At 33.4% G+C, this 27714-nt stretch overlaps 1 protein-coding gene across 1 annotated transcript in view; it reads left to right on the forward strand.

The window, feature by feature from the left end:
* Positions 1-27714, forward strand: part of LOC125066529 (kinesin-like protein CG14535) — a 114872-nt gene that overhangs the window by 41725 nt on the left and 45433 nt on the right. The window contains exon 3 of the mRNA XM_047674632.1: positions 16422-16584. Within this exon, the coding sequence (XP_047530588.1) occupies positions 16422-16584 (163 nt within the window). The remainder of the gene's footprint in view (positions 1-16421; positions 16585-27714) is intronic.

Below are 27714 nucleotides of genomic sequence, written 5' to 3' on the forward strand. Positions count from 1 at the left end.
CTGTCTGCAAAATAATACAAATGTTTGGAAATAAAATATTATTATTAATTTGAATACAAAGATGGATGCTTGAAACATGTCACATATTAAATGGTTATATTAATATTTTTATTGACTAAAATATAATGAAACTGCAATAACTCAATAGTTTTTCGAACCCGCCAAGCGATGTGATTGTCTTAGATTCGATCCTGACTTATATTACTCTTGATTATTATTAGCGTTTCCAATCCTAGTACAAGTCTCACACTGGGGGCTAATGTTGGAATATATTACCTAATACGTGAGTAATTATTTGATAATTGTTTTAACGCCTTAATTGTGTATCGTTGAACGAAAACTACATCCGATTACGTTTCGCTAAATAAAACGATACAAAGCATGGTGTCAATGCTTAATAAATTCATTTTCAAATAAATGCCAAATTCGTATACATGTAAATGTAATAATGTCAATCGCTATGTAGACACGTAATAAGGATAAGCCGACGACCCGGTTAATCCAAGTAGATTTAATACCACATTTCTGACAAAGGACAGACCGCTCCTGACTTCCTTGCGGTATATACTGGTTGATAACTTTTGCAATCTACATATGCAGAACTAAATCAAAATAACTGCCTTTGAAATGTTACTTACTTCATAGAACCCTTTCATAATATCAAGTATTTATATTGTATAATTTATTAGATTTGATGTCGTAGTTCCTAAGATTCCAAAAGGCGTTGTAAACAAGTGATAACTTTAACTTAAGAATTATAATGACCTGAAATTATTTTAAAAGTTATTTAAACTTGAGCGGTAAATTTTCTTTAATAAAAACAAAGTTGTTATTGGCGTCTATCCGTTTGTTAGCTAACGTCTAAGCTAGGCTTTCGATTTTGTACCATTTTTATAAACTCCGAATATATACATTATACATATATTTTATAAGAACACAAAATTTTATATAAATTCATCGTTACTTTATGTAGCTTAGCGTAGCGTTTTTGAATCGTCGATATTAAAAAAACTATCACCGTTTCGGAAAGCAGCCTCCAGCGAGAAGAAACGGCAAGAAACTCGCATAGTTGCTCTTTTCAAATAAACGGATTTACAATCCTTTTTTTTTATAATAATTAATGGCCTGTGATGGAACCCGAGCCTAAATCCAGGCCTTTTTTTCTAAAAAGTACTCATTTAATGATTAATAAGACGATAAGAAGTTATTTAGACATATTACAATACATTTCAAAAACGCATATTAAATAGACGAGATAATGTACGGTAAGATTAACAGTTTTACTCCAATATTTGATTATATTTAATTCTTAGAAACCCTTATTATTTTAGTGAGTAGCCTTGACGGAAAGAGAGTTTCATAATATATATACTAATCCTTAAATATTTCAATTAAAAGCAAAAACGAAAAGGTCCAAATAACGTACCACAATAAACAAACAGTCTAGGGCGAGTCAGTCCTGGTAACAAAGCTTTGAATCTTTGGCCTTTGTCAGACTGAGATTACAATCTTCTTCTTGTACACCTAAATCTATATATCACTGAAGGACCCTTTATATACAGAAAGACAACATGTATGATCATTTAAAAAAATCAAGGAACTAAGATATAGACAGTTTCAAACTACAGGTAATTTAATTTAATTTAATTTTTTTATAATTATAAAAATAATTAAGTTAAGAAACATAACTGTTTCTTACCAAGATAAATAAATTGGCCATTTTATTTATTATTAAACGTATACAAGTAACCTCATAACCTTTAATACGCGGGTCTCAACGAATTTAACGACGCCTCATTTGTCAAAATATGATAAGTAGCTTACGAGCTTCAATTGAACAGATGATCATACTAATATACTTATATATAGATATACTTAAAATCATAACACTCCCGTTCGCTTAGCGGCAGTCCTCATAAAATATGTATGACAACACTGCTACATGATATTCGGAACAGTTCGTATTTGAACCGTATAATTCCCTATTTTGGTAAAAAAAAGTTTATTTACCCTGATTTTGTAAGTTCAACAGAAAGCCATAAATCCAAAATAATTGCTTATAAACTCCGGATTTCGTTTTCCCCATTTCTTTAATTCTATTGGATTGCTGGCAACACCAAGACCCTATCCCCTCGCGAATCGGCGTTGAGCGTATGGTTTTTCTCATTTCCTTACTCCCAGCTCGTACATTTATTTTTATTTCGTATTTGTATTCGTTTCCTGTGATGCCATATTTTTTTCGCGACGTTTCCATATCGTATCCGTCAGTAACGGATGCGAGACGCCTTTGTTAAGCTTGTATCGTGGGGAAATAATTTTGTGATTTGTCGCCTTGATACTGAATCTCGATACCTTTGTGTTTCCAACAATTACATTGTATGAGATTATGAAAATGTTTTATATTCAATTCGCTTAATGTCTAGTTATTGTACTGCGATTATAGGATCGTTTAGTATTGTTTTCAATCAAATATAATATTATTAAACACTCTTTTGAATCGTTATGTTATAAAATTAACTTGAACGTATAGTTAACACAAGTTCGGTATATACTTCCGAAATCGATACAAATAGAAACAATAGTTACTCTTTTCCGTGAGTTTACAGAATTATATTAATTAAATACAATTTTATTTGACAAGTATGAGATAAAATAAAGGTATACTAAATTCATGCTCCTCTATCATCTAAGTATTCTTATTTGTCTATATTTCCTTCAACGTAAAAACCTTTATTATGAATTATACAAGGCAGGTACTCATTTATTTAAAAAACATATAAATCGAAGAGGAAAGAATCGTAAAGAAATCTAAAATACGTTTTTTAACTAGAAACGAGTATTTGAATATTTTTCGCGTTCGTCGATCGCATAAACTGGAATCGACCGCCTTAACCCGGCCCTTTCAGGACCAGTTATTTATTCCCTACAATCTTTACCCTCTCGACTTTGAAGCGTCGACATTTATAAAATGGATACAGTAATCTGCCCCATACTCTTGGGTCTTGTAACGCCATAAAGAAGAATTTTCGCGTGTTTTACGGCTTAGTTTCGGAGTTACGTCGCCTTCTAGAGCACGTACCTCCTTTGGACAGCTTTACTCGACACGTGTTGCCACCATTTACGCTTTTCCAGAAAAATTATGTCAATATGAATTTTCACTTTCCCCGATTTATAAAAGTGCTACGGCAGATATTACTGTTATCTTTGGAAATTATTTATACTTATAAGTAGATATATCATTTTAATTTATTACTGTTTTTGTGCGGACAATAAATAATGTTGTATTTCTATTTCGACGGTTGACACATATTTCAAAGAAATACCTTTAAGGGTAATAAATTCCAATCATCAAAGAGATTTTAGAATTAATACATTCGACAAAACTTTTGTAAATTATTTAATTAAGCACAGATTCACAATGTAATAATAATACTTTGATGATTTTTTTACACAAGAATGATATTATCTTTGCTTATTAAAATAGATTGTTTAAAAAAATACAATTAATATATTATATCAAGATTTTTTTATCGTGCTGTAAATTCAATAATATTAAGACATTAACTATATACAAACCAAAATAAAAAATAAAATTAATAATGTTACATACATAAGTACATCTTCATTCATAATCAGCAGCATTATTTCCGTTTAAGGCTCAATTAAATAGGTAAAAATTTGATAAATGTTCAATACTTTGTGTAAATGTTCCACCGTTTACTTTGAAAACGAGTAACAACGCAGTTCACTATTATATTAAATTTAAAGTGACATTAAAATAGTTGAAACTGAAAATTAAAAAGAAATGTAAATTGAATACATATAATAAATGCTACTTACTTGGAGATAAGGCTTTGTGCAAGTCTATTTGTGGGTATAACATATTGTACCCCCGAGCGGTAATACTCAATATTATTTTAACCGATTTGACTCTCACTAGTGAGATGTAATTGTAGATACAAGGGAGATAACTTAGTTCCAATGAAACATTGGCGGTATGAGAAATGGTTAAAATTTCTGACGGTGCCAATGTCTCTGGGCAGTTAAAATCACTTACCATCGGGTTAGTAAATGTTATACTTGATTGATTATTATATAATTATTTTAAGATGATCAATATTTTATCTTCAGACTATATATTAGTATACAGACTGCTAAGAATATATACTGAATCTTGTTGTATGAATGTAATCCTTGTATGAATATGTGAACGAAAGTATTATCGTCATATATATAATAATATAATTCTTATCATCACGTCCATGTAGAATGTAGAAATAAATTCTTTATACGGTCGTATTTTCTTTGATGTCGTAGAAGTTATAAATTCCGTTTTCAATAAAGTCAGTTTTCTCAAATATTTAATTAACTTTAATTTAATTTCATATTACTTAAATATTTTTTACATTAGGTTCTGTATCCCTAAGTTACTTTACTGCATAAAACTTATACAAAGTTAACGAATAGTACTGTTACTATTTGGCGTAGAATGTTAGTGCTACGGTCGTAGCGGTTTGGTAGACTATGCGCGTGGAACAAATTTTTTTTAGTTATACAGGGAGTACATAAAACAAAACTACGGATGTAAGTTCCGCCTGCCACTCGTAGCTTTTACATACATGATACAATTTGTATACTTAGGATAGAACTGTTTGCGTGTTGTTACGTAAGCGCTTCCCAACATATAGTTTATTCTTGTTCCTATTTAATTGGAATTAGGCGACAAATGTTACTATGTTATAAGCCTAAAATAACCTTATATAATTGGATTCGGGCAGTTGAATTGAAAATTCGTTAGACTATAGATTAGATTTCGAAGTTTTTGTGATTACTAAAATAAAATTTAAATAATACTCAATTTTCGGTTAAATATATGTAGTTTCAGTACTGTACATGCTTCAATTGCAGAGAGATTTATATAGTGACCTATGGGCATATTTTGGTTTTAAGTATCAAAATCTTATCTATCTTATCTATACTTTATTGAAGTAGGTAGGTAGTACAAGCACTGTAGATGTATTTCAGGTACCTTAAAAAGAGATTATTATTATTTTTATTTATTTTTACTCATGTATAATAACATTTTTAAATATAAAATACAAATTTATAAAATATATTTAAAAATATAGAATACAGAAGCCAACCAGTGGCGGGAACAGGGTCCAAGCCACCGGTGGTCAGGGCTCCAGAGAGAGGAACTTCCTCACAATACGTGCCGTGCCGAGGAGTACTGCCTTCTGCATCAAGCCCTTGACCCAGCTGCCTAACGAGAGCCTCTTAAGGTGTTGGTCGAGGCTCTTGGCCATTAGGCCATTCGCTGAAACGACTATTGGCACAATAACTGCTGTATCCACATCCCACATGTCGACAACCTCGTGAGCTAAGTCGAGATATTTTATTTGCTTATCTTTCTCAGCCTTCACGAGATTCTCGTCATGAGGGATGGTGACGTCAACAATTATCGTGCGGCGCTCTGACCGATCTATCACCACTATATCAGGCTTGTTGGCGACAACAGCCCTGTCAGTGATTATAGATCGGTCCCAGTACAGTGTGATACGACCATTCTCGAGAACTGGGTCGGGCACATACCTGTAGTATGGTACCTCTGATACCACAAGATCGTATCGAAGTGCAAGTTGTTGATGGATAATCTTGGCCACTTGATTATGCCTGTGCAAATACTCTCCGTTAGCAAGACGAGAACAACCGGAAATAATATGTCTAAGGGATTCGCCCGGAGTGTGACACGCCCGACATATGTCCACCGTGCCATCCCTCACAATATACTTCCGGTAATTGTTCGTCATGATAACTTCGTCCATAATTGCACAGACAAAACCTTCGGTTTCACCGAATAGGTTACCGAACCGTAGCCAAGAAACGGACGCCATAAAGTCCACATCGGGTCCATGAAGGGCCCGATAGAAGCGTCCATGTAACTCCTTGCTCTTCCATACCCCCTTGCGATTCTCAGTACTTAGTACTACGGGTGTGCGCCAGTTCTCTTTGCCTAAGGAGAGCGGAGTTAGCCCCTTGTCCATTGTAACTACATCTCGGTGCATATCCAAGTCAGTGTGGAGAAAATACTCCCTGAGTTTGTATACTTCACGGTTATGTAGGGTCTTGGCATTTAAAAAGCCTCGGCCACCACATCTCCGTGGGATATACAATCTCATCACCGAAGACCGAGGATGATGCATCCGATATGCAGTCAGCAGGACACGGACTCTCCTATCCAAGGCGTCTAGTTCTTTTTGAGTCCACTTGAGTATGCCGAAAGAGTACATCAAGACCGGCATGACCCAACCATTGAAAGCGCGAACCTTATTGCCACCCGACAAAAGACTTTTGAGCACTTTTTTCAGGCGACCAAAGAAACGCTCCTGCAGTGATTGTTTCATGTCGGTCACATTGATGCCTAACGCTTCCGACACACCCAAGTATTTGTATGATTCGTTTGCGGACAGTGATCTAAAGTTTATGGAATCTGAAAGTTGTAATCCGTCAGATTCCATAATCTCTCCTCGCTCTACATGCATAACCGCGCACTTGTCAACTCCAAATTCCATTCTAATAGAATTACTAAAAGTTTCTGTTACCTTTAGTAACTCCATTAATTGTGAACCTGAAGGTGCAAAGAGCTTTAAGTCATCCATGTAAAGTAGGTGGGATATTACTTTACCTCCTCTCCGCAAACGATAGCCTAACCTTGAACCCTCCAACAGAGTACTTAGAGGGTTCAAGGCTAAACAAAACCACAATGGACTCAAACTATCGCCCTGAAATATTCCTCGCTCAATCCTTATCGGTTCGTCATTACCATGAATCGTTCGACATCCTGGATAGCGAAGGACTGTCCGCCATTGCCCCATACATGATTTCAAGAAACTGCATAGAGTTGTATCTAATTTATACAACTCCAGCACCCTCAAGAGCCATGTATGCGGCACGGAATCATAGGCCTTCTTGTAGATTATTATTATTATTATTATGAAGTATATGATAATTCAATACATAAGGAATTTATTCGCACGTGAACTAATTATTTAATTCATGTATGTACAAAAATATTTAAAAAGGGTTTGTAATCGATTAAATTGACTCACAAAGCTAACAAAAATAACTAAGATTTTTTTATTTAAGATACAACACAGCGCTGAACTAATAATTGTGCTAAATTGTATATAAAAAAAATTAAAATAATAAGTAAGTACATATATTATTATAGATTTACATTTCGGTACATATTTTCATTATATTCATTAACAAATTGATACATACATGTTTATATTCATTTGTTTTAGACAGTTTTAATCCTTCATAATCTTTTTCATTATCTCAGATGAATTGTTCTTTTGTTCGTGTTGATAGATGAAAAATAAAAATCAACTCACCCTTTCTCGAAACTTTTCCATCAGTATTTCAAAGCTCGAGTTATACACGCATCTGCAGTTTGGGGGGCTCGGACCGTGTTATTGATTCAAATTATAAGTAAACAGCGATTAGCATAATTTGTTTAAACAGTTCCCTGATAATACGACCAAATTAAAAAGCTTGGAATTTTATTTCTGTTTCTTAACAAATGTAACAGAAAAAAACGAGAGGTGTCTTAGGATACGATATGTGTGAATAATTAAATGATATTTTTTTTTTATGAAATCCCCCATATGAACTAATATAAAAAAAAAATTCAAATCGTATATCATAGAAAGAGATAAAGATAAAAAGAGGGAGAGGTAGCCGGACAGACTCTTTCTTTACGACGATTACCACCAGTTCAGTCTACTAGTCTAGTCTAGAAAGCGGTATTAGAGAACTTTGTTCCTAAAAATAAAGCTTGTATTCATAACACGAATTCCATATAAGGCTTATATTGGTTAAGGCGAGTTTGCGAATCGCAACAGTGCTTCTCGCGACTCTTACATCAATATTGTTGAACTATCGGTGAGAACGATAACAAAATCATAATTGAACCTGCGACTGCTATATCGCTACATAATAAACCTATACCGATAAGATTTTATGGCAGAGCGTTTTTTTCGATTACAACAGATAACGAAAAAGTGTCTTAGTTACAAAACACAATTTATCGTCCGCTTGTGAGGAAAGGTGGTGGGTGTGTAGGTGTTAAGAACATTTTTCCGGGATAAATAATTAATCTGTGTGCTATGAATTGACTTAATTTTGTAGAGCTTATTAATTAAGACTTAGGGTTCTAAATCTGTGCTTTTAACATACGGCACATACGCCCTTTATAAACATATAATCGTATATTGCGTTATCACATTAGATACAAATGGCATCGTACGTAATTAATTAGATATGCGAAATTTGCTTGACAACTTATCTCGGCGATGCATACTTGCAGTTACCGTAAACTGCCTCATTAGCTTCTATAACACTGCGAGGCGACTTTGCTTACATATTAGATAATCAGATATATGAAATATTATCAGTTATCAGTTAGAAAGTGTTAACTTATCAATTAAATTTATACCCTGGTAGTAGCTTTGTGCAATCTGAGTCGATACCACCTAATCATCAGATAATCTTCCGCCAAAGAGCAATACAGTATTATTGTATTCCGGTTTGAAGAGGAATGAGCCAGTGTAACTACAGCACCAGTACACCAACCTATATCACAAACAAAAGCTTAAGCTTGGCCCCATCATCGGTCGGCGCCGGGCGTTTCCTTTTTAATACAACTCAAGTCATATGACACTCCAACTATATTTTTTCTATCTTTCTCTTTTCGAATAAGCCGTAGGGAGAAAGAGAAAACATAGAATTCTTCTGTGCTGTATAATATGAAAGATTTTTCATTGAACATAATTGCATTATCAAAATTATCTATTAAAGTATTATTTTTCTTTACATTGCAAGGTTCTTATCTAGAATAGGATAAAAATACGTGATATAACTCAGAGATACCCACAGCATTAGTGGAGTGCGCCGCAATTTTTCCCATAAAATATTCATTGTGTGCGATCCTACGACGGAGTAACTACGAGACCATAGAGTAAAACTGTTATAGAAATGGTATTATTCGCAAACGTAAAATAAGTTTTTTTAGGAATATACATACCTCGTAATTCTAAATGTAATTTTATAAAAATAATAATATAGTAACTTTTAGATTTCGTATAATCTTCGAATTAGGACGTTCATCCTTGAATGCGTAAACCCCGACTGGAACACGTAGCCAACGACAGTAGGACCCACAAAATTTGGAAAAATAAAAAAATAAAATAATCGCACAAATATATTTAACGATGAGGTTTTTTAATGGGCAAATGTCGACCCGACATGTAACAGATTTACATTCGACACTTTCAGTTTTGCTCGCGATTTGGAGATTGGATGCAAGTTCATAAATGATTTTCAACGCAAACTGATTTCACCGCGGACGATGACGCGACTTATCTATTATACATATGTTAATTCGATCCATACATATCTCATTTCTATGAAAACCCTGTTTTAAGGCGGCGTCGGTGGCTCGCAATATTTTCACCCTCATTTGTATAATGCTCTATATCTTTAAATGAAGTGAATATTACTATTTTTATTTCATTTATCAAATATTTTCTAGAGCAACAAAATGCAACGTAATTTAAAATATAAAACTTATTTTCCGCACTCCTTTTTTCATTTATCGTAAGTTTAAATATTAATATGTTGTATATTTTTAAACTAATTCTGTAAGGCTTACGATGTTATGCAATTTTAATACTTATCTCTTATATTAAATTTTATAATTAGTCTAGTTAATGTCGCATATGACTTTCTGACACTTCACTGTAGTTTACTTACTTATTTATTGTCAAATTAAAAACTACTGCTAACAAGTTGGTTTGTGGTGCATGGCTGTTGTAATGTGATATGATCGTGCTGGAATGGTTAATATTTCCTCCAGTTACAACAGTTATGGCGATGGTGACCACTTATCGTCGTATAGCCTATTTACCAGTCTTCCTTCAATAAAAAATGATTTGACCTGCAATTTGAATATGATTATGAAACCGTTTCACGATCTCATTCAAATTTTATTTAAATCCCATTGTGTAACGTCAAGACAATTTAACCATAAATCCTAGATTCGAAAAACTAAAACGAGCTCGTAATGTCGTATAGAATGCATTGAAAGCTTAAACGCGATTGGACAGTTTTGGTAAAGGCCTTCCTTTATATTTATTGCCATCATTTTCCCAAACAATGCTGAATTTTACAAACTACATATACAGTTGTTTAAAGCCTTTCAGTACTTTATTGCAATTGAATAGAGTCTAATTTTGCATTGAATGCAGTTTTAATTCGACAAGTTGCTGGGTATTTTGCTGGCTGGTTGCCATGTAATTCCTACCAAAAAAATCGTCTAGTCATGTATATAAGGTGTAAGAGAAATGTTCAAATTCAAAACTTTGATAGCGTACATAAGTTTCGAACACTATCATAATTTTATTCCATACCTATTGGCGACAGATTTAAATTTTAAAACGCTGAACAAAAGATTGTTTAACGTTCTATTCAAGCGTTTCTTCTGTATAAAATAGTTTAAAATATAATCATCTAAATGTTTCCTTTCATAAATTGAAATATATTTTAAATAAAAAAAAAAATTTAATTGAAAATAGAACGATGAGAACTTATTTAACGTTCTCAATCCCTTGCGTCTAAATGGACGATCTCCATTAATTCTTTTATCGGAACGTAAAATACAACCTGAGGTCTTTATCGCCATAATTATCACGAATGTTTAATGCGTTTAAATAAACAAACAAATTTAAAAGGGTCTGTAGTATAAAGCGATTAATTTATTTTTACTTAAAGCAACCATTAATGAATCATATTCAATATTTAGACACAGTGACATTTTAACCTGCCTGTGTAATACGCTTCCGGTAACCTGTCAATTAGGGTTTGAATTACAAGAGTTGTTTTGAAATCTTAGACTGAATAAATGAATACTGATTCAAATTTCGAAATAGATTTAAAAATTTAAAATACGAATTTAAGGCGAATTTAATAGCTGACTGATTCTTTCCGCAATAATTCACTTTCCGCGTGCACTGTAGAATAATCGCGTAATTCAAATCACGAACGTAAATAAAATTGTGGTAACATTTAGCACCATTATGTTGGATAGTATTAGTAACATTATATAAAGCAAGGGTTAGGCTCTCGATATACATTTATGTGTTTCGAGTGTCTGTATTTACTTGCTAAATAAATGTAAATAATAAAAAAAATATATTTGAACATGTTTTAACCAATCAAAAGTGAAAAAGAAATCCTTACAAAAATCTTTCAGACTATATTAAACAACAGGTTGCAATTTTTATCATTAAGTCACGAATTTCTTCAGAGGCGGTCAGGTCCAGGGCCAGGGTCAGCTCCAACTCTCTCCATTCACTGCTAGTAGCCTTGTGGAGTGACCACTTACTGGTTTTTGTAGATCACCTCTACAGGTCCTTGTGTTTGCCTGCTAACCTTTTATTTTGTGCACATTTCAAGCTCACAGACTTCGGAATGTTGTTGAAAATCTTTCTACAGAAAACCACAATGAATTTTTAAAAGCCTGGTATCTAGCCACTAGACAAACGAAGCAGTATTATAGACAACAATATAATATAATACAAGAAAAGATAAATTTAGAAGAGCTACAATTTTATAAATTAGACATCAAAAAGACAAAACAAACATGTTTATCTGTGTATATATGTGTATAAAATAATATCACGATATCTCAGGAAAATTGATTCTATCAATTCCTAACATAAATATTAGGTAGAAAAATTCGAAAATAATAAAGATAGTTCAAAATACCCGTCGACTTATTCATGGTCGAAAGAACATTCTATCAAATGTCAAGAGTCGGCCTTTCCGAGATTGTTTTCAGTGAGTTCATCGACCCGTGAAATCAACGACATAGAGGCATAAACATCGCTTTGAAATTGCAAGATTTCTATCTTCACTGTATCACGTCTGCACCACGCTTTATTCCGACTTGATAGATTTGTAGTTCTGTGACATTACAAGCCCGGATAAAGGATTACATGACGATACGATACGATACGATATGTTAAACTCGGCGATGTTATGAATAATATGTATTATATATTTAATTTATAATACTCTCGTCATCGTCAGGAATATGTGAATTCACCACTAACACGCTAGTCGAATAATCTCCAACCCTCAAAAATTGTATCAAAAAATGAACCCTTTGCCCAGTCGTGAAATATCTGGAGCTTTTATTTGCCTTGTAAACCATTTTATAAAATTACTAATAATTCTTAATAATAAACGTAATAATATTAAATTACTTATTCATTTAAAAATAAACCCTGATGTTAAATTAAGTAAATAAACCTTGAACTTGAATGCCTTATGCCGATGCCGATCCTTCTGAGTCACTTACCGGGCCACACACTCAGTTATTCTACCGCCAAAGTGCAGTATATTGTATTAAATGTGTTTTATTTTATTTTAAGTTGATTACACTAGTTTATGTAAGCACAAAGGGATAACATAAAATTTCATTGTTTGTATATGGCGACCAATTACGACTAGGTGACATTTACCAGTCTGCTATATAATATTAGTCTGGAGTTTTTATTTTACCGTTAAATATAGTTACATCATATTCTGATTTGTATCTTTGCTATATATAAACCATTTCCTTCGCCTGAAGGAAAGAATACTTAAAAAACGAATGACGACAAAAAAATCATGATTCATTAACAATGTTTAAAGACAATGCGAAAATTACTTCTTAATAATACGTTTATATCAAAACAACAAACCAACTATCAATTTCTAACGCTGTTTCCTAATTGATGAGTATCCAACTTTCGAGTAGGCCTCTCCAATAGATTTCTCGAAGGATCTATCAATCGTGCGTCAATTACTAACTTCGACATCGGCCCGGTGCTCACTTCAGGTGAACTAAATATATCGTTAAGAGCTCTACATTTGGAATTTCAAACGAGATAATAAGAATATAACTAGTTCACCTTAGTAAAAAAATAAATATTTATATACGAAATAATATTAAATGTAAAAATCTATAACACCGGTCCTAAGTTTAGTCTTTTTTGCTGACTCAGTCTGACAAGTCACACCATAATTAATAATCAGCTTTAGATAACTGGTGAGAAGATCGAGTCTACCGATCGGTAACATTACAATAACCGAACTAAATCTCTACAAAGCAAAGAGTTTTTACAACACATAGAACAAATACATCCTTTTTTTTCGCTGGAAAAACACGTTACGCGTTTCCTCCGCGTGGAAGTTGGGGAGTATGTGGGACTCGCCGGTGCCCAGGATGTTGGCGGCACACCGGAATACCCACTAAAAACCAGCGGTACCCTCTCCGTCTCAGCGCCACGGGATCGCTTTCGCATGCTACCGTGACGCCCTGACGGTCAGCCCGCTTATGTGGGCTTCCAATTCCTAGGGAGGATTCCCAGGGTACGGAGAACCCTCCTAGCCCCTGCGGCGCTTATTGAGGCGGGGGGAGAAGGTGCGCGTAGCGTTGTTTCCTCCTCCCCGGTATTCTTCGGCGGATCGGGTCTGCAGCAGCGTCCACCTTCCGTTCCCGTTCCGCTGCCTCCTTCTGCGATATGACGTTTTCGCAGAAGGAGCACATCTGACCAGCACACCTCGCTCCCGAGCAAAGCGTTGATAACGCTCGTCAGCGAGAGGTCTCCGCCCAAAGTCGCCGAACAAATACATCCTGCTCAAGCATAAAGAAGACGGAAGTACCTATTAACCCTAAACCAATTAAAAGAACCGCTTTTGATAGCATTATTTTTAAATACTGGAAGTCACGAAAAATTTAAATTGTTGTAATCATATTCAATACTAAAACTTTCATACAATAGAAAATTTGTTTTAATTAAGTTTCATCGTTGCAAATCAAATTAATAACCCCATTTGGTCCTAATCAGTAAACTTAACTTCAAATTTATTTCCTTCAAAGTGAAAGCGTATGTAATAGGTGAAATATTTCTGTTTGTGAATATAATGGAAAAAATACACGCTATCGAGTTGAATGAGAAACACATTCGCCAGCTTTTAATCAATTAGCAAACAGCAAACGTAACAAAGGTAAAACCTAGTAATTAATCATGTAGCCAATTAATTAAAAGAAAGTACTAGTTTGCATGAAATTCAAGATGAAATGTAAAGATATAGGTATATTTCAAATTAAACATTTCGTAGAAACATTACCGTTTTGAATTATGACCTATGTTTCAAAGTTTTTCACTAAATTGACAATGAACAACTGAAACTGAAGTAAGAGGGGAAAAGTCTGCGGAATGGGGATGAAGGGGTAAAGTCTTGGAAACTAATTAAATGTATGTATACCATGTTTTAATAGGAGTAGGGCGGGCCTCTAGATGACCGACATATTAGTAAAACACAGCCTACCTGAAAAATAATTATTCTTACACATAAACATACAGATATCACCATTTAAATGATCCTACATGATCTGGAAATTAATAAAATCAGTCACAACAGCGAACGCGTCATTCCTTGGAGCGTGTGGTGGGAATAGTGTGATGATTTTGGAAATAATCATGACTGAAGATAAAATATAAGGTCAGCATTTTGAGCCTGCGTCGAAGCAACAGCCCCTGTAATATAATTAAAAGGGTACACCAAGTTAAAGACGTCAGAAACAGACGGGCAGATGGTGGCTGCAGTTTTTAGAGACTGTTAGGAATGTTTTAATTGATATGAAGCAAGCAACAGATTGCAAATATATCACAAACATAAGGCTGAGTGTCGTGCCAATGAATGAATTGGAACTTTTTTACCAAGCTATATATTATAAGATTTTTTTATGGTAAAAATCAACGCATCTAACGTTAAAAATACTTAATGATTATAGCTCTTAAATCAACTGCTATCTTTTATTCCTTTCTAATTGAATACAATTATTTATAAATAATACATATATATACTTATGCGATGTCCTATATCAGTTATTATATTATGCTGCCGACTAAGATGAGATTTCAATGATTATTATGCGTTAGTTCATTTAAACGATATCATTTCAATAATGTTTTAAGTGAGCGCACCTATCAATAAAGAGGAAATCAATAAGTGGCTCGGAAAGCAACGGGCGTTGTTATCGGGCACACACGAGACACGAAGGGTCTTTCTGCCACCAAGTCGAGAGTTATCTAAACATTCCCCTATAGGAATGTTAATAGTCCTAAACACAATAAACTGAGCCGGTCACGCGACCGTGGCACGCAGGACATGGTGTGTTTGTCCAATGTTGCCTTTCATACCTTCGTACCTGCTTGTCCCAATATAACGTCAAATATAATGAAAAATATATTTCAACTATGTGGTAACATAATCTAGCGTTCTTACTCACTTAATACTTCTGTAAAGCCTTTACACAATATTATCTATATTCATATTATAAAAGCGCAAGTTATTCTATCTGTTATGCTTTCACGGTTTAGAAACAGAACTAAATTTGATGAAAATTGGTATGAATCAAGCTGAAACTCTGAGAAAGGATATATATAGGCTATACTTTTTGTACTTAAATCCCCCCTCCCTTAACATATGGGTGACGCCGAGAGTAAAAACTAATATTATAATAAACATCTAAAATTATAACATTGGATTGTTTATTTACTGTTAGGATATAAAAATATTATTGAATTGATATGTTTCGGAGACTTAGAATTGGATATTTGTCAATACGGCAGTATTCGAATATGCTCAGAGAATTTTCAATTTTAAGCCGACGGGAACATTAAAATAAAATACCGATCGTTGGCAGGAGTCACGTAAGAACCATCCATCAGAGGAAAGGCTTTATGCCACGGTATTGACGCGGAGCGAATTTTTGAAAAATGTAAAAAAGGTCAGCCAGGATGTCACGTAGTGTCCATTTATTTCGAATTCGAATTCTTGAGGGGTTCAGGAAAAGTCACGTTATTTTGGGTTTCCGTTTTCAATGAACTCTGCGCTTTAAATTACTCCGCTACTCATTTTCTTTGTCGTATTTTAGCAATTTACAACATTTTTCGGAAGTTCATTACCGCTTTTTTTTTCATAAATGACCCGAATCACGCACAATTTCGGGAAATATAATTAATTCAAAAGGACTAAGAATAATTTTGGGAGTGTTTTTGATGAATAATGAAAAACAAAAAATATTATTGGATATTAAGCTGATAAGGAGAGCAAAAGCAAGCATTCACTTATATCTCACAACATTTTACGTACTCTTAATTTTTGACAATATTTTTTCTATTCACGAAATTGTTTAATTTTAATTCTCATCATCATCTTTTAAGTTTATCTTTAAACTGTAACTTATATTGAAAAAGTCTAATTTAAATAAAATTAGTATATATATTATATTTTTGTTATAGAACAACAAAATGCAGCAGTGGTTCACCACACCGGGAGCGCAGGAAACGAGAGGAGGAGTCTGTATCCTCTGGGTTCAGCGCTGCTTTACATCGAACACCGCCGCCTCCTCCACCAGCCTTACTTCGACGACTTGGTGTGAAGGAACCGACGGGTGTGGGCAAGGTTGGTACATTTAAGAATATTTAAGAGATTATATATATATTTTCACCTTGGCTACATATCCGAGCCTTATAAAGCTGTAAATCTAGGGGTACAGGATTCGAATCCAAAGCGAGCTGATAAATAGTTTTTGATATTATTTTATAAATAAACTCTCCGTAAAAGTTAGTTGACATTGTCAATAGCGCAGAAGCGTCAATAGTGCAATGGTTTACGGGCCGCCTAACGATGTAAAATGTCGCAGGATCGATCCTGCCCCTTGGATTATTGTCGAATCCACTCCTAACACAAGTGATAAGCTTAAATGGAGGGGTAAATAGGAATATTAGTAATTGCTTAATTAATTTGGGGCATTGCTTTGCATCCTATAAAATAAAAAGGCAAAGGAAAATATTCAGAAGGGATGTAATATCCTTAATTATGAAAGTAATAGTGTGTACACTTTCTTGATAATTATCTGCGCACTTTGCTACCCTAAGGCTGTGACGGATTTTTAGTCTGGAAGACTTCTTATTTGTTTCATGATGTTTGTGTAATAATCAGAATTTAATGAGATGAGATGACAAAAAAAAGGCTTAAACAACAAAAAGTAAAATAAGCAGAAAATTTTATAAAAGTATTTTCTATTATCCTATAAAAATGTACTCGTTCTAATCTTTTGATATTTGCAAATAACGTTCAAAGCACTTTTGCAATTTTTTTTTTCGACAAAAACATTTTAACATATCTTTTTATTTCAATGTTTTATAAAGGATATTTGCGAATCGAATTACTGTTCTTCAGAGCTTTTATGGGCGAAGATAAACTCCCAATCAGTTGATTAATTCGCTTGTATTATAAAGGTTTAAAATTAATAATGAAACTTATTTTAGTAAAATTAAATATAATGAAAATAAAAAATGTAAAATTTTGTTTGATAACTTGATACATTAATAATAATAAATCAAGTTAATCAACCTTCTTGACATATTTCATATGTAGTCGGCGGACTGGTAATTGGTCACTGCCTATAAAAGTTACAAATATTAATCATTCCATATATCACCAATGTGCCACTAACCTTGGAAACTAAGATGTTATATCACTTGTTTCTGTAGTTACACTGGCTGACAACGGAACACAACGATAATTAGTATTTATATTCGGCGGTAGAATGTAATATATAGCAATAAAATAAGACGAAGACCAATTTGCGAATACAAGAAGCGCGAACACTTGGAGCACCCGACGCACTTGAAGCTTAAATGACTCTCTGAATAAATTCGAGAAATAATTCGCGCTAATGTTCTGGCGGAATGAAGTCGAGTCACGCTCTTCGATGGATAACGTTGATTGCGGTAAAAGGTAAACTGACCTAAGCTAAAGACGTTATCTTTGTTGCTTGTTGAATTTCGCAGTTTGTCAATATACATTTGGGGATTTTTTTACATTTTATGTAGTCGTAAAATATGAGACGTATTCACTTTTTCCATTCACATTGTTCCATTCGAACGTAACTATTAATAAACTTGGTTGTAGGGGTTTGTGCAAGCTCGTCTGGGTAGGTTGGTACCCTGATGAGTGGGTGGTCCCACTCATCAGATATTCTACCGCCAAACAACAGTACTTAGTATTGTTGTGTTTTGGTTTGAAGGGTGAGTGAGCAGGCACAAGGGAAACAACATCTTAGTACTTAAGGTGACGCATTGGCGATGTAAAAAATGGTTAAAATTTCTTACAGCGCCATTGTCTTTTGGCGGTAGTGTCCAATTACCTTCAGATGACCCATATGCTCGTCCGCCAATCTATGTCATAAAAAAAAACTTACCATCCATCTGAGGTTTTTTGAGCCATTTCACTTGTTTCTACAATGTTGATTTATAATTATCAATTGATTCAATTTTATTTCTCGATACGCAAAACGATTTATTTATTGACTATAAATTAAAGTAACTCATTCGACTCATTCCTATCCTCGTCTCATAAGTACTCTATTCATAACCATACAAATAACATATAATTATTGGTTCATTCATTCGTTAAATCAAAATCAATCAATTCTACAAATACAGTTCTTGTATAAACACTACATTATTTATTTATATTTTAGTATCTTCAGTGGAGGGTCCACCTTATTTAAGCTCGGGGCTCACTAATTGGAAGCATTTAATGAGACAACTGATGATCTAGCGCTAATGAGGACCCTTAACGATGGAAACGCTTGAGAAATTAATCTTTTATTAGCTTACTGACTCTCTGAGTAAAAACTTTAATAAGATCCATTCTGAGATATTAGTATATAAAGGTTAATTTCACAATAAAATACTAGCCTGAATGTAATTTGGTTTGTCCTCGTGATCAATTTCTTATTTGAGATCCTGAAAAAGGTTGCATATTTTTTTATAATTTTTTTTTTTAATGAATGTAAGCATAGAAAGTAAGAACTTCTTGGTGTAAATTACATCGGATGAAATATTTTATCTTTAATTATTGTCCTTCTTTATCTCCCATGAGTATCGTAAAATCCAACCAAAGGATTTTTAAGAAGAAGAAGATTTGCAAATAGTTCGTACAGACAATATATAATATAATTTATTATCATAATTTTAAAAAATTAAGTACATAAAATAAAAATAGCCTTAACTAGTAATTACTAGAGGACTTAAGCCTATCTCGACCGGTCATCTTGTAAATTCAGCGGTTCCCGGCTTTCTCATTCAAATTATCCCCCCAATTTGTACAGACACTTCCCCTATATACCTACAAAATAATGATCCGAAATCATTAAAGATAAAGACTTTACAGCCTGTGCTGAAAAAATAATTTAAAACATAATATGATGTCACTGCTTGGCAAAGACTTCCTTTTTTTTCAAGGAGATTACTCCAACACGCTGCTCTCATGCCGAATGGTGGATACACAAGAGGCACACTCAAAATAAAAACTTTTACCTTTACGTTCACCAAAAGTGCCTTTAGCATTTCTTCCTTTGTACCGACGATATGAACTTGGTTATGTGAATGTAAAGAGCCGAGATGGCCCAATGGTAAGAACGCGTGCATCTTAACCGATGATTTCGGGCTCAAACCCAGGCCGGCACTACTGAATTTTCATGTGCTTAATTTGTGTTTATAATTCATCTCGTGCTCAGCGGTAAAGGAAAACATCGTGAGGAAACCTGCATGTGACTAATTTCAACTAAATTCTGCCACATGTATATTCCGCCAACACGCATTGGAGCAGCGTGGTGGATTATGCTCCAAACCTTCTCCTTCAGTAGGAAAATTTACAGGCTTTTTATGCTAATGCTAATGCTATGTGAATGTATTATATATTACATTATACATTTAAGAAATCAAAAACGAAAATAATTCTGGATTCCTTTCCAGCTAGATAGCATTAGAAACATTGTAAAATGATTCAAGAGTGCTTTTAAGAGCCCACTTAAACAAAGCACGCTTAACTTTTTGATTTTATGTTTTAAAAAATGAATCAAAAACATATTTTATTCAAGTAGGCTCTTACGAAAACTTTTGAATCGTCATTTTACGAGAGAATCTGTAACCGGTTCTGAACGTAGATTTTATCGTTAAGAATCTGTAAAGATCAATTGAGTTCTAAGCTATGCTTCATAATATGTATACTGTGCTATATCAGAGCGAAGTTCTTCCTAATTCTTCATACAAAAACCTTATTTCTTTTAGATATTATATCATTTTCCTCGATGTTCGGGAGTATGGTATATTACATTTTGGGACATCGTTTGTCTAATATTGACATTACTCGTGTAAGAGAAATGTTATTCATGCGTTACAAGATTTATTTATACATATAAAACCTATTTGAAAACGAGCTTACTCTCCGCGAACTCCGAGCAACAGTTTTGTTTACCAGAAGAAATATAAAAAGATAACGAATTTCGTTTGATATTTCATTAATATTACTAATAAACAAATATCAAATATAATGTCTATCAAATCTGTATACTGATTTTTCTGAAGGATTTATTTGCAGGTGCAGATTTCCTCACGATTTTTTTTAATACACTAATTAATTTCTATGCCAGATACGAAACCAGCTTTAACTTTCGGCTATAATAGTGAAACTGTAGAACTATGACATACTAGGGTGACATGTTTTATTTTTTTTTATTTCGGTAGGCGGACGTGCAAATGGGCCACCTGATGGTAAGTGGTCACCACTACCCATAGACAATGGCGTTGTAAGAAATATTAACCATCCCAATGCGACATTGGTGTCGGGTAAGGTTGGCCTTGGGAACTAAGATGTTACGTCTCTTGTGCCTGTAGTTACACTGGCTCACTCACCCTTCAAACCTTATCTGATGAGCGGGTGGTACCTACCCAGACGGGCTTGCACAAAGCCCTACCACCAAGTTTTAGACAAAACCCTGTTTAAAAAAAAACCTTCGGCTATGTAGTATTCAATCGATTTGCTGGACACACTTAACTATATAGTCTTGTAAAGGATCATGTCAACTGGATTGAATAAGGCGAAAATTCCTTCTTATTCTGTTTTCAACTTAACGTTGGCGAGATCGCTAGTATGGAAAATATATTTATTTCACCGCTCTTTTGGAAATATTAGCGGTTATTATGCAACAGTCAACAAGTCTCCAAAATTAAAACTTCAAAACTCTTAACATATTTAACTTAACAATAATTTATTATAAATAAACGTAAAGCTCTTCGTATTTACAATAACTTTTTTAAGTTCAATATACTTAAGCATTTTAAAGTAACATTTGAAGTAGATTTGAGTTTTACATTTGAACTTCGTAATATTTTCCTTCGATTTGTTACAACTGGCAACATTTTCTAATGTCTTTCGTTGCTGGTTGTTCAATTATTGCTGATTTGACCATGAAATTAAATCACCAAAGACCATGGCCTATTACACATTCAGAGCACGATCCGGCGTCCACTTAGTGATTAAATTCGCTTCTAATCTTGTTACTACTCCTCCACGAACAGTCTTGTCTATATTATGACCAATCATAATTAAACATTATATAATTACTCCTAACTAACTGTCCCGACTTCGTACGGGTAAATTTATCAAGTAACCCGCCAGAGTTGAACAGTTTCGAAAATCCTTTTTTTAGTGTATTTAATAATCTATTTTTTCAGTTTTTTTTTTTATTATATTTTAATTGAAATATTTTTTTTTGTAAATGTTATGTTTTTTAATCGTTTAAAAGTTTTACGAATCCATTTAATAAATAAAATATTTTACGTTGGAAGCGGCTAGTATTTTAAACATATATCTTAATAAAACCTTCTTGTTCTCGAGAAATATTTAAAAATTATCACGGAAGCGTTAATTATTTTATCTTGTAGATAATACGAAATTTTATAACATGTATATAAATTACAGGGTATGTAATATAATATATTTATGAATATACTAAATAATATTTTATACCGGGTTAAATTTTTATAGGAAAGCCTCCTTCTCGGACCCGTAACACGCTGTCCGCCACGGACCAAGCGACCGGACGCGCTCCGTGCATATACCGCTAACATCACGAGACAAGCCAACGAGCCATGGAACCACATTGTAGGATTTACAAACGTTGTATTTGAAACTAAAACTTACCTAAGCGCTTACGTCGGTTTGTCCTGTAATCGAGTATAAAAAAATTACAACTCGCTTTTAAATCGACAGAAAAAATTAAGGCTTTAAAAGCATGTGTATTATGAATAACTAAAATATATCTTTTCTTCTGTACAATATATATATATATATATATATATATATATATATACAATTCGCCATATAGATAATTCGTCATTTTCTGAAATTTAGTACCAACTTTAATTAATTATTAATAATATTATAATACTACACACGGAGTAGCTAATTTAATTTAAGAGTAACTACTGTTTTTCTTTTAGGGTTTTGTTAGGCATATACATTTTAAAAATAATTCAAATATTAACTTTTATGCGAGAAATAGAATTTTTTTAATTTTCTAAACAATTATTTAGTTCTGAACTCGCCTCTCGTCACACAAGCGACTATCCGGATAAGCTCTGTCCCCAGACTGCTAACGTCATAAAGCAAACTAACACACCAACGAACCATGTCTCAGGTTTCAACCTAGATACCTACAAGTTTATCGGTCCAATATACTAGGAAATAATACTCTATTAAATTATAAAACTAGGAAACTTATAATTAAATACATGCTCATTTCAAGAGCTAACAATTAATTTTAATTCAAAACTAATTAAGACTGACAAAGCTGAGAATGCATCGAATATATTGTGTCAAACAGTTCGCCACTAAGTACATGCACACTAATAAAATACTACGACGTTTGGCGCAACTGTCAAGAACATCAATAAAGACAAAGTTGAACTGTTTTTTTTGTTCTTTTGTAATGCGAAATGGGAAATAAATTGAAATGTTCACAGTGAGAATAACAAATATATATATAAAATAATCTTTATATAAATAAATAATAGTAAATATCCATTTATGTACGTTTACTTATGTAGTAATGAAATGTTCCTATTTCTATGTATGTAAATTATCGTTAAATACCCGACATTATAATATACAACTCTGAGTAAATTAAAAAAGGTCTAAGTTAAAAAAATATTTACAACTTTAATCTGAACAAATAATAATACGCTAACAGCCTTCTTTATTTTGATTAAAGTCAACACTTTTTGTAATCAAGTTTATAATTTAATTTAAATGTATCCTGAGCACTAATAGGCACTAAGCTCGCTGCAGAATTGTGTTCCTTATTTAATAATTTATGCGTGTTTGCAATTACGAGCGATGCAAGCAGCCTCGTTTGGATGTAGCTCAGTTCACGAGCAATACTGAGCACAATTACGTTCTTTATCTACAAAAGTGAAAATATTTCAAAAAATTGTTAATTATTTACACTTTTAGCCTTATGTAACTTTTAGCGACAATACACTGCCAATCATAGGGAAAATTTCATCTCATGCCTGTTATTAATTACACTGGTTGATTTAAACTTGAACACAGCGGTAGGCAAAGTTCTCATCTGGTATAGTTAACTTTTTATTTTTATATAAAATAGGTAGGCGAACGGCCAAATGGGTCACGTGATACGACGTATCATACTACGTCGTAGTCATCACAGCCTATAGACATTGGCGCTATAAGAAATATCATCCATTCCTTATATGGCCAATGCGTCACCAACCTTGGGAATGATGTTGTATTGGGGATACAACATCTATTTGGGGATTGGGTGCCTATAGTTGCATTTTTCTTATATCATCACTAATCAATTTGTAAGCACTTTAAACATGTGCATTTATTTACCGTAACGATTCATTTAGGTTAAACTTAAAATATAAGATTTATATTTGATATAAATAAGTTAGCAATTAAATTGCCTTAAAAACTAACCCGATTGCTTATACGAAAAAAAATCACAGGCATTTGATAATTTTTTGCAAATATAAATTTTATTAATCGAATAGCAATTAAAATTAAAAAAAAAAATATATGAGAAAAACCATTCCTAAATATTTAAATTCTAGAAAAAAAAAATAATGTAACATAAAAAACGGTTTGTATTTCGAATTTTTTTAAAATTGGAATAGTGAATTCTGGCTTAAAAACTTCGCGAACTAGTAATGGAGCTGAATTTGCAATTCAGAAAATATACGGTCCTGATAAGAGGTACGTACGCGACCATAAAAAATGCACGCGGTGAGCTAAGATAACAGATTATAGCAAAACAACCATTGTGGGTTATAATACTTTTATTCCATTTAATATCCTAGAATTATTTACAGAAAATCAAACATAATTAGTATCCACCAACTCGCATTGATACTTTACTGAGTAACAAGCCCCAAGCCTTCGCAAAGGGCTTACTTATCCCAGCAATAGGATATTTACTGTATTACATTACTAATATTCCTTAATAGCGCAATGGTTTACGTACCGCATAGCGATCGGAAGTATGATTCTGAACCCTTTTGACAACCTCACTCAAAGCACAAGTAATACGCTTAATTGGAAGATTAAACACGAATGTCAGTAATTCCATAAGTCAGACATAGCTATTACTATTTTTTTTTTAATTTAATACCTTAATTTTCCGATCTGTTATATTAACGAAAAATAATCGAGAGCCGAGATGGCCCAGTGGTTAGAACGCGTGCATCTTAACCGATGATTTCGGGTTCAAACCCAGGCAGGCACCACTGAAATTTCATGTGCTTAATTTGTGTTTATAATTCATCTCGTGCTCGGCGGTGAAGGAAAACATCGTGAGGAAACCTGCATGTGTCTAATTTCAACGAAATTCAGCCACATGTGTATTCCGCCAACCCGCATTGGAGCAGCGTGGTGGAATATGCTCCAAACCTTCTCCTCAAAGGGAGAGGAGGCCTTTATCCCAGCAGTGGGACATTTACGGGCTGCTAATGTAGTGCTAATGTAATAGTGCATTGTTCAAATCATATTGCTCCAAATACAAATCAAAATCTCTACCTTACATAGTCGTATAAATCCTGTTTCCTTTTCCGTCTATCTGTATCTGTAAATCTCATATCGTGTCAAAACAATCTCGCTCGTGTTATTAAACACTAATGCTATTTGGACATTTGAGGGGCCTCTGTGGACCCTTCAGTGATATAAGTAGCTTCAAGATCTATGAGACGTTCAGGTGGTTCTGTTGGACATTATTTTATGGCGATATGAACCTTATGTACATAACTTAAGGTTGCATTTGAATTGTCTGTGACGCTGGTCAATTACGATGATATATGATGACGTGATCTTCGTATATTTATTGTCTCCGCTTTGATAGTTCTATTTCAAGTTAGGTGAAATTATTATTCTTAAATAATATCATTTATGTGTATCATAAGATGAGATTTCTAAAAATATGAATATTATTGTAAGAAAGATAAATTTGCCTGGAAGAGATTGATACTCAGGGTTGAGACACGTCATTGTTGTTTGTGGTGCATCTTTAATACTGTTATAAAGAATATTACTATTAAAAATAAGTATACGTTGATGCATAAAATAATTTAAGTGATTCGAGACACCGGTGCGAAAGTGAGACAAGTATGAAAAGAAAACGCCAAAATATTACAGTAGTATAATGACACCGTTACTGGAGATTCTTATTTTAAAGTAACATTTAACATAATATTAAGACATATATGTATGTATAAGGTAACAGTTAAATCGTACTTAAAATTATTAAATATTTAAACCGACCGTACAACTATTCTTGGTAGTTTCTTGATGGGTAGGGCTTTGCAAGGATAGCTACCATTCAATCATCAGATATTCTACCGCCAAACAGTAAAACTTGGCGTTGTTTTTATTTGAAGGGTGAGCCAATGTAACTACAGGCACAAGAGACACAGCAGTTTAGCTCCCAGGGTTGGTGGAGCATTGATGTGATATAAGGAATTGATATTATTTCATACAGCGTCAATTTATATGTGACCACTTGCCATCAGGTGGTCCATTTGTAACGGGCAATTTCATAAATAAATTCGTTACTTTGTTTGATTCTCGGAACAAAGAAAAAGTTCATATAATATTAAAGAAGAGCGAAAAATACCTTTACCTCTAAAACACTTAAGAATAAATAAAAGAACACTTAAAGTACAGCTCAATGCGCCACTTCCCTGCTGTCAATTTGTATCGGCCAATGAGATCGTGGCCGCTGCCCGCGGGATTAAACTTCTTATTGATTCGACCCTTTTTTATTCAGACCCGGTCCAAGCTATAAGATATAACGAAAACATTAAAAAAAATGAAATATTTTATATTATAATTCCAAGAGTACATAATCACACAAATTTAACATAATAATTGGATATAATTATATCCTTTGGTTATCGAATTGAATATTTCGGATTAATCATTAGTTTATGTATGCGTATGAATTTAATAGTGACCTGTAATCGGTAATATTAAATCAGACAAGTGGTAAAATTAAATTAAATTAATAAGATAAAATAAAATAATTGTGACGGTAACAAAGGCTCCGATCCGATGAAACTTTGGAAAAAATAAAGATAAAGAAGAACGTCGTTTACACGTAAAAACTATATATAATCTAAAATATAAATAATGTCGCAACTGAATTTTCACACACATTCTGATTTAACTAATTTGTAGAGATACATTAGAAAAACAATTGAAAAAAAACACAAACATTCTAAATTAAGATAAGCTGTGAAGTTGTCTATTTCGCGCGACTTGGCACTTAACTGTCAGTTCAGTGAGCAACTTCGTTATGTAGTTTTCGTGTCAGCCTGTATACGGGCATCCTAAAAAATCACTTTAATGTTTTTTCAAAACGCGCCAAATTAAGTATAATTTTAAATATAGAATACTTAAATATAACAACACAAAGTGTGTTGCAAATAAGTAACGACGGAATTTAACATTTGATTAATGTAAAAAATATTATATAAAATTACAGTTTATTAACTACTTATAATACAATGTTGATAAAAGATTATTATTGGCGGGGTCAGCTTCCTTTCGTTCGTTATATTTGTTGTTCGTCGGTAAATTTTCTTTGGACCAAACGAAGTCTCCCACATGTACAGATGATTTATACAGTAGAGGGTCTACGTTATTGATACGGATTACATACCGTCTTCATCCTTTGATGTGCACGTCCACGAAGGAAACATATCAATTTGCCTTGTTTTCGCATGTTATTTACGTGTTTCCGTTGATAATGAAATCAGAAGAGAAAAAAACACAGAGAAATGTGTGAAGCTTGAGTTTCTGTTATGGTTTCTCTTTGTGACAGTCAATTGGATATTCAGTCCTTATAAATAATGTTACATGTTGGATAGATAGACTCATAAATAGATAGATAGATAGGAAAGTAAATTGACAAATGTATCACAGAAAAAATCGAAATATTCTTTATTCTAGTAGGCTCATAAAAGCACTTTTGAATCGACATGTTACAGTGTTGAATTTAGCACTAGTGGTGGTAGCTTCTTGGTGGTAGGGCTTTGTGCATGCCCGTCTGGGTAGGTACCACCCACTCATCAGATATTCAACCGCCAAACAGCAGTACTCAGTATTGTTGTGTTCCGGTTTGAAGGGTGAGTGAGTCAGTTTAACTACAGGCACAAGGGACGT

Source organism: Vanessa atalanta, chromosome 9 (assembly GCF_905147765.1).
Source record: "Vanessa atalanta chromosome 9, ilVanAtal1.2, whole genome shotgun sequence".
NCBI classification, from domain to species: Eukaryota; Metazoa; Arthropoda; class Insecta; order Lepidoptera; family Nymphalidae; genus Vanessa; species Vanessa atalanta.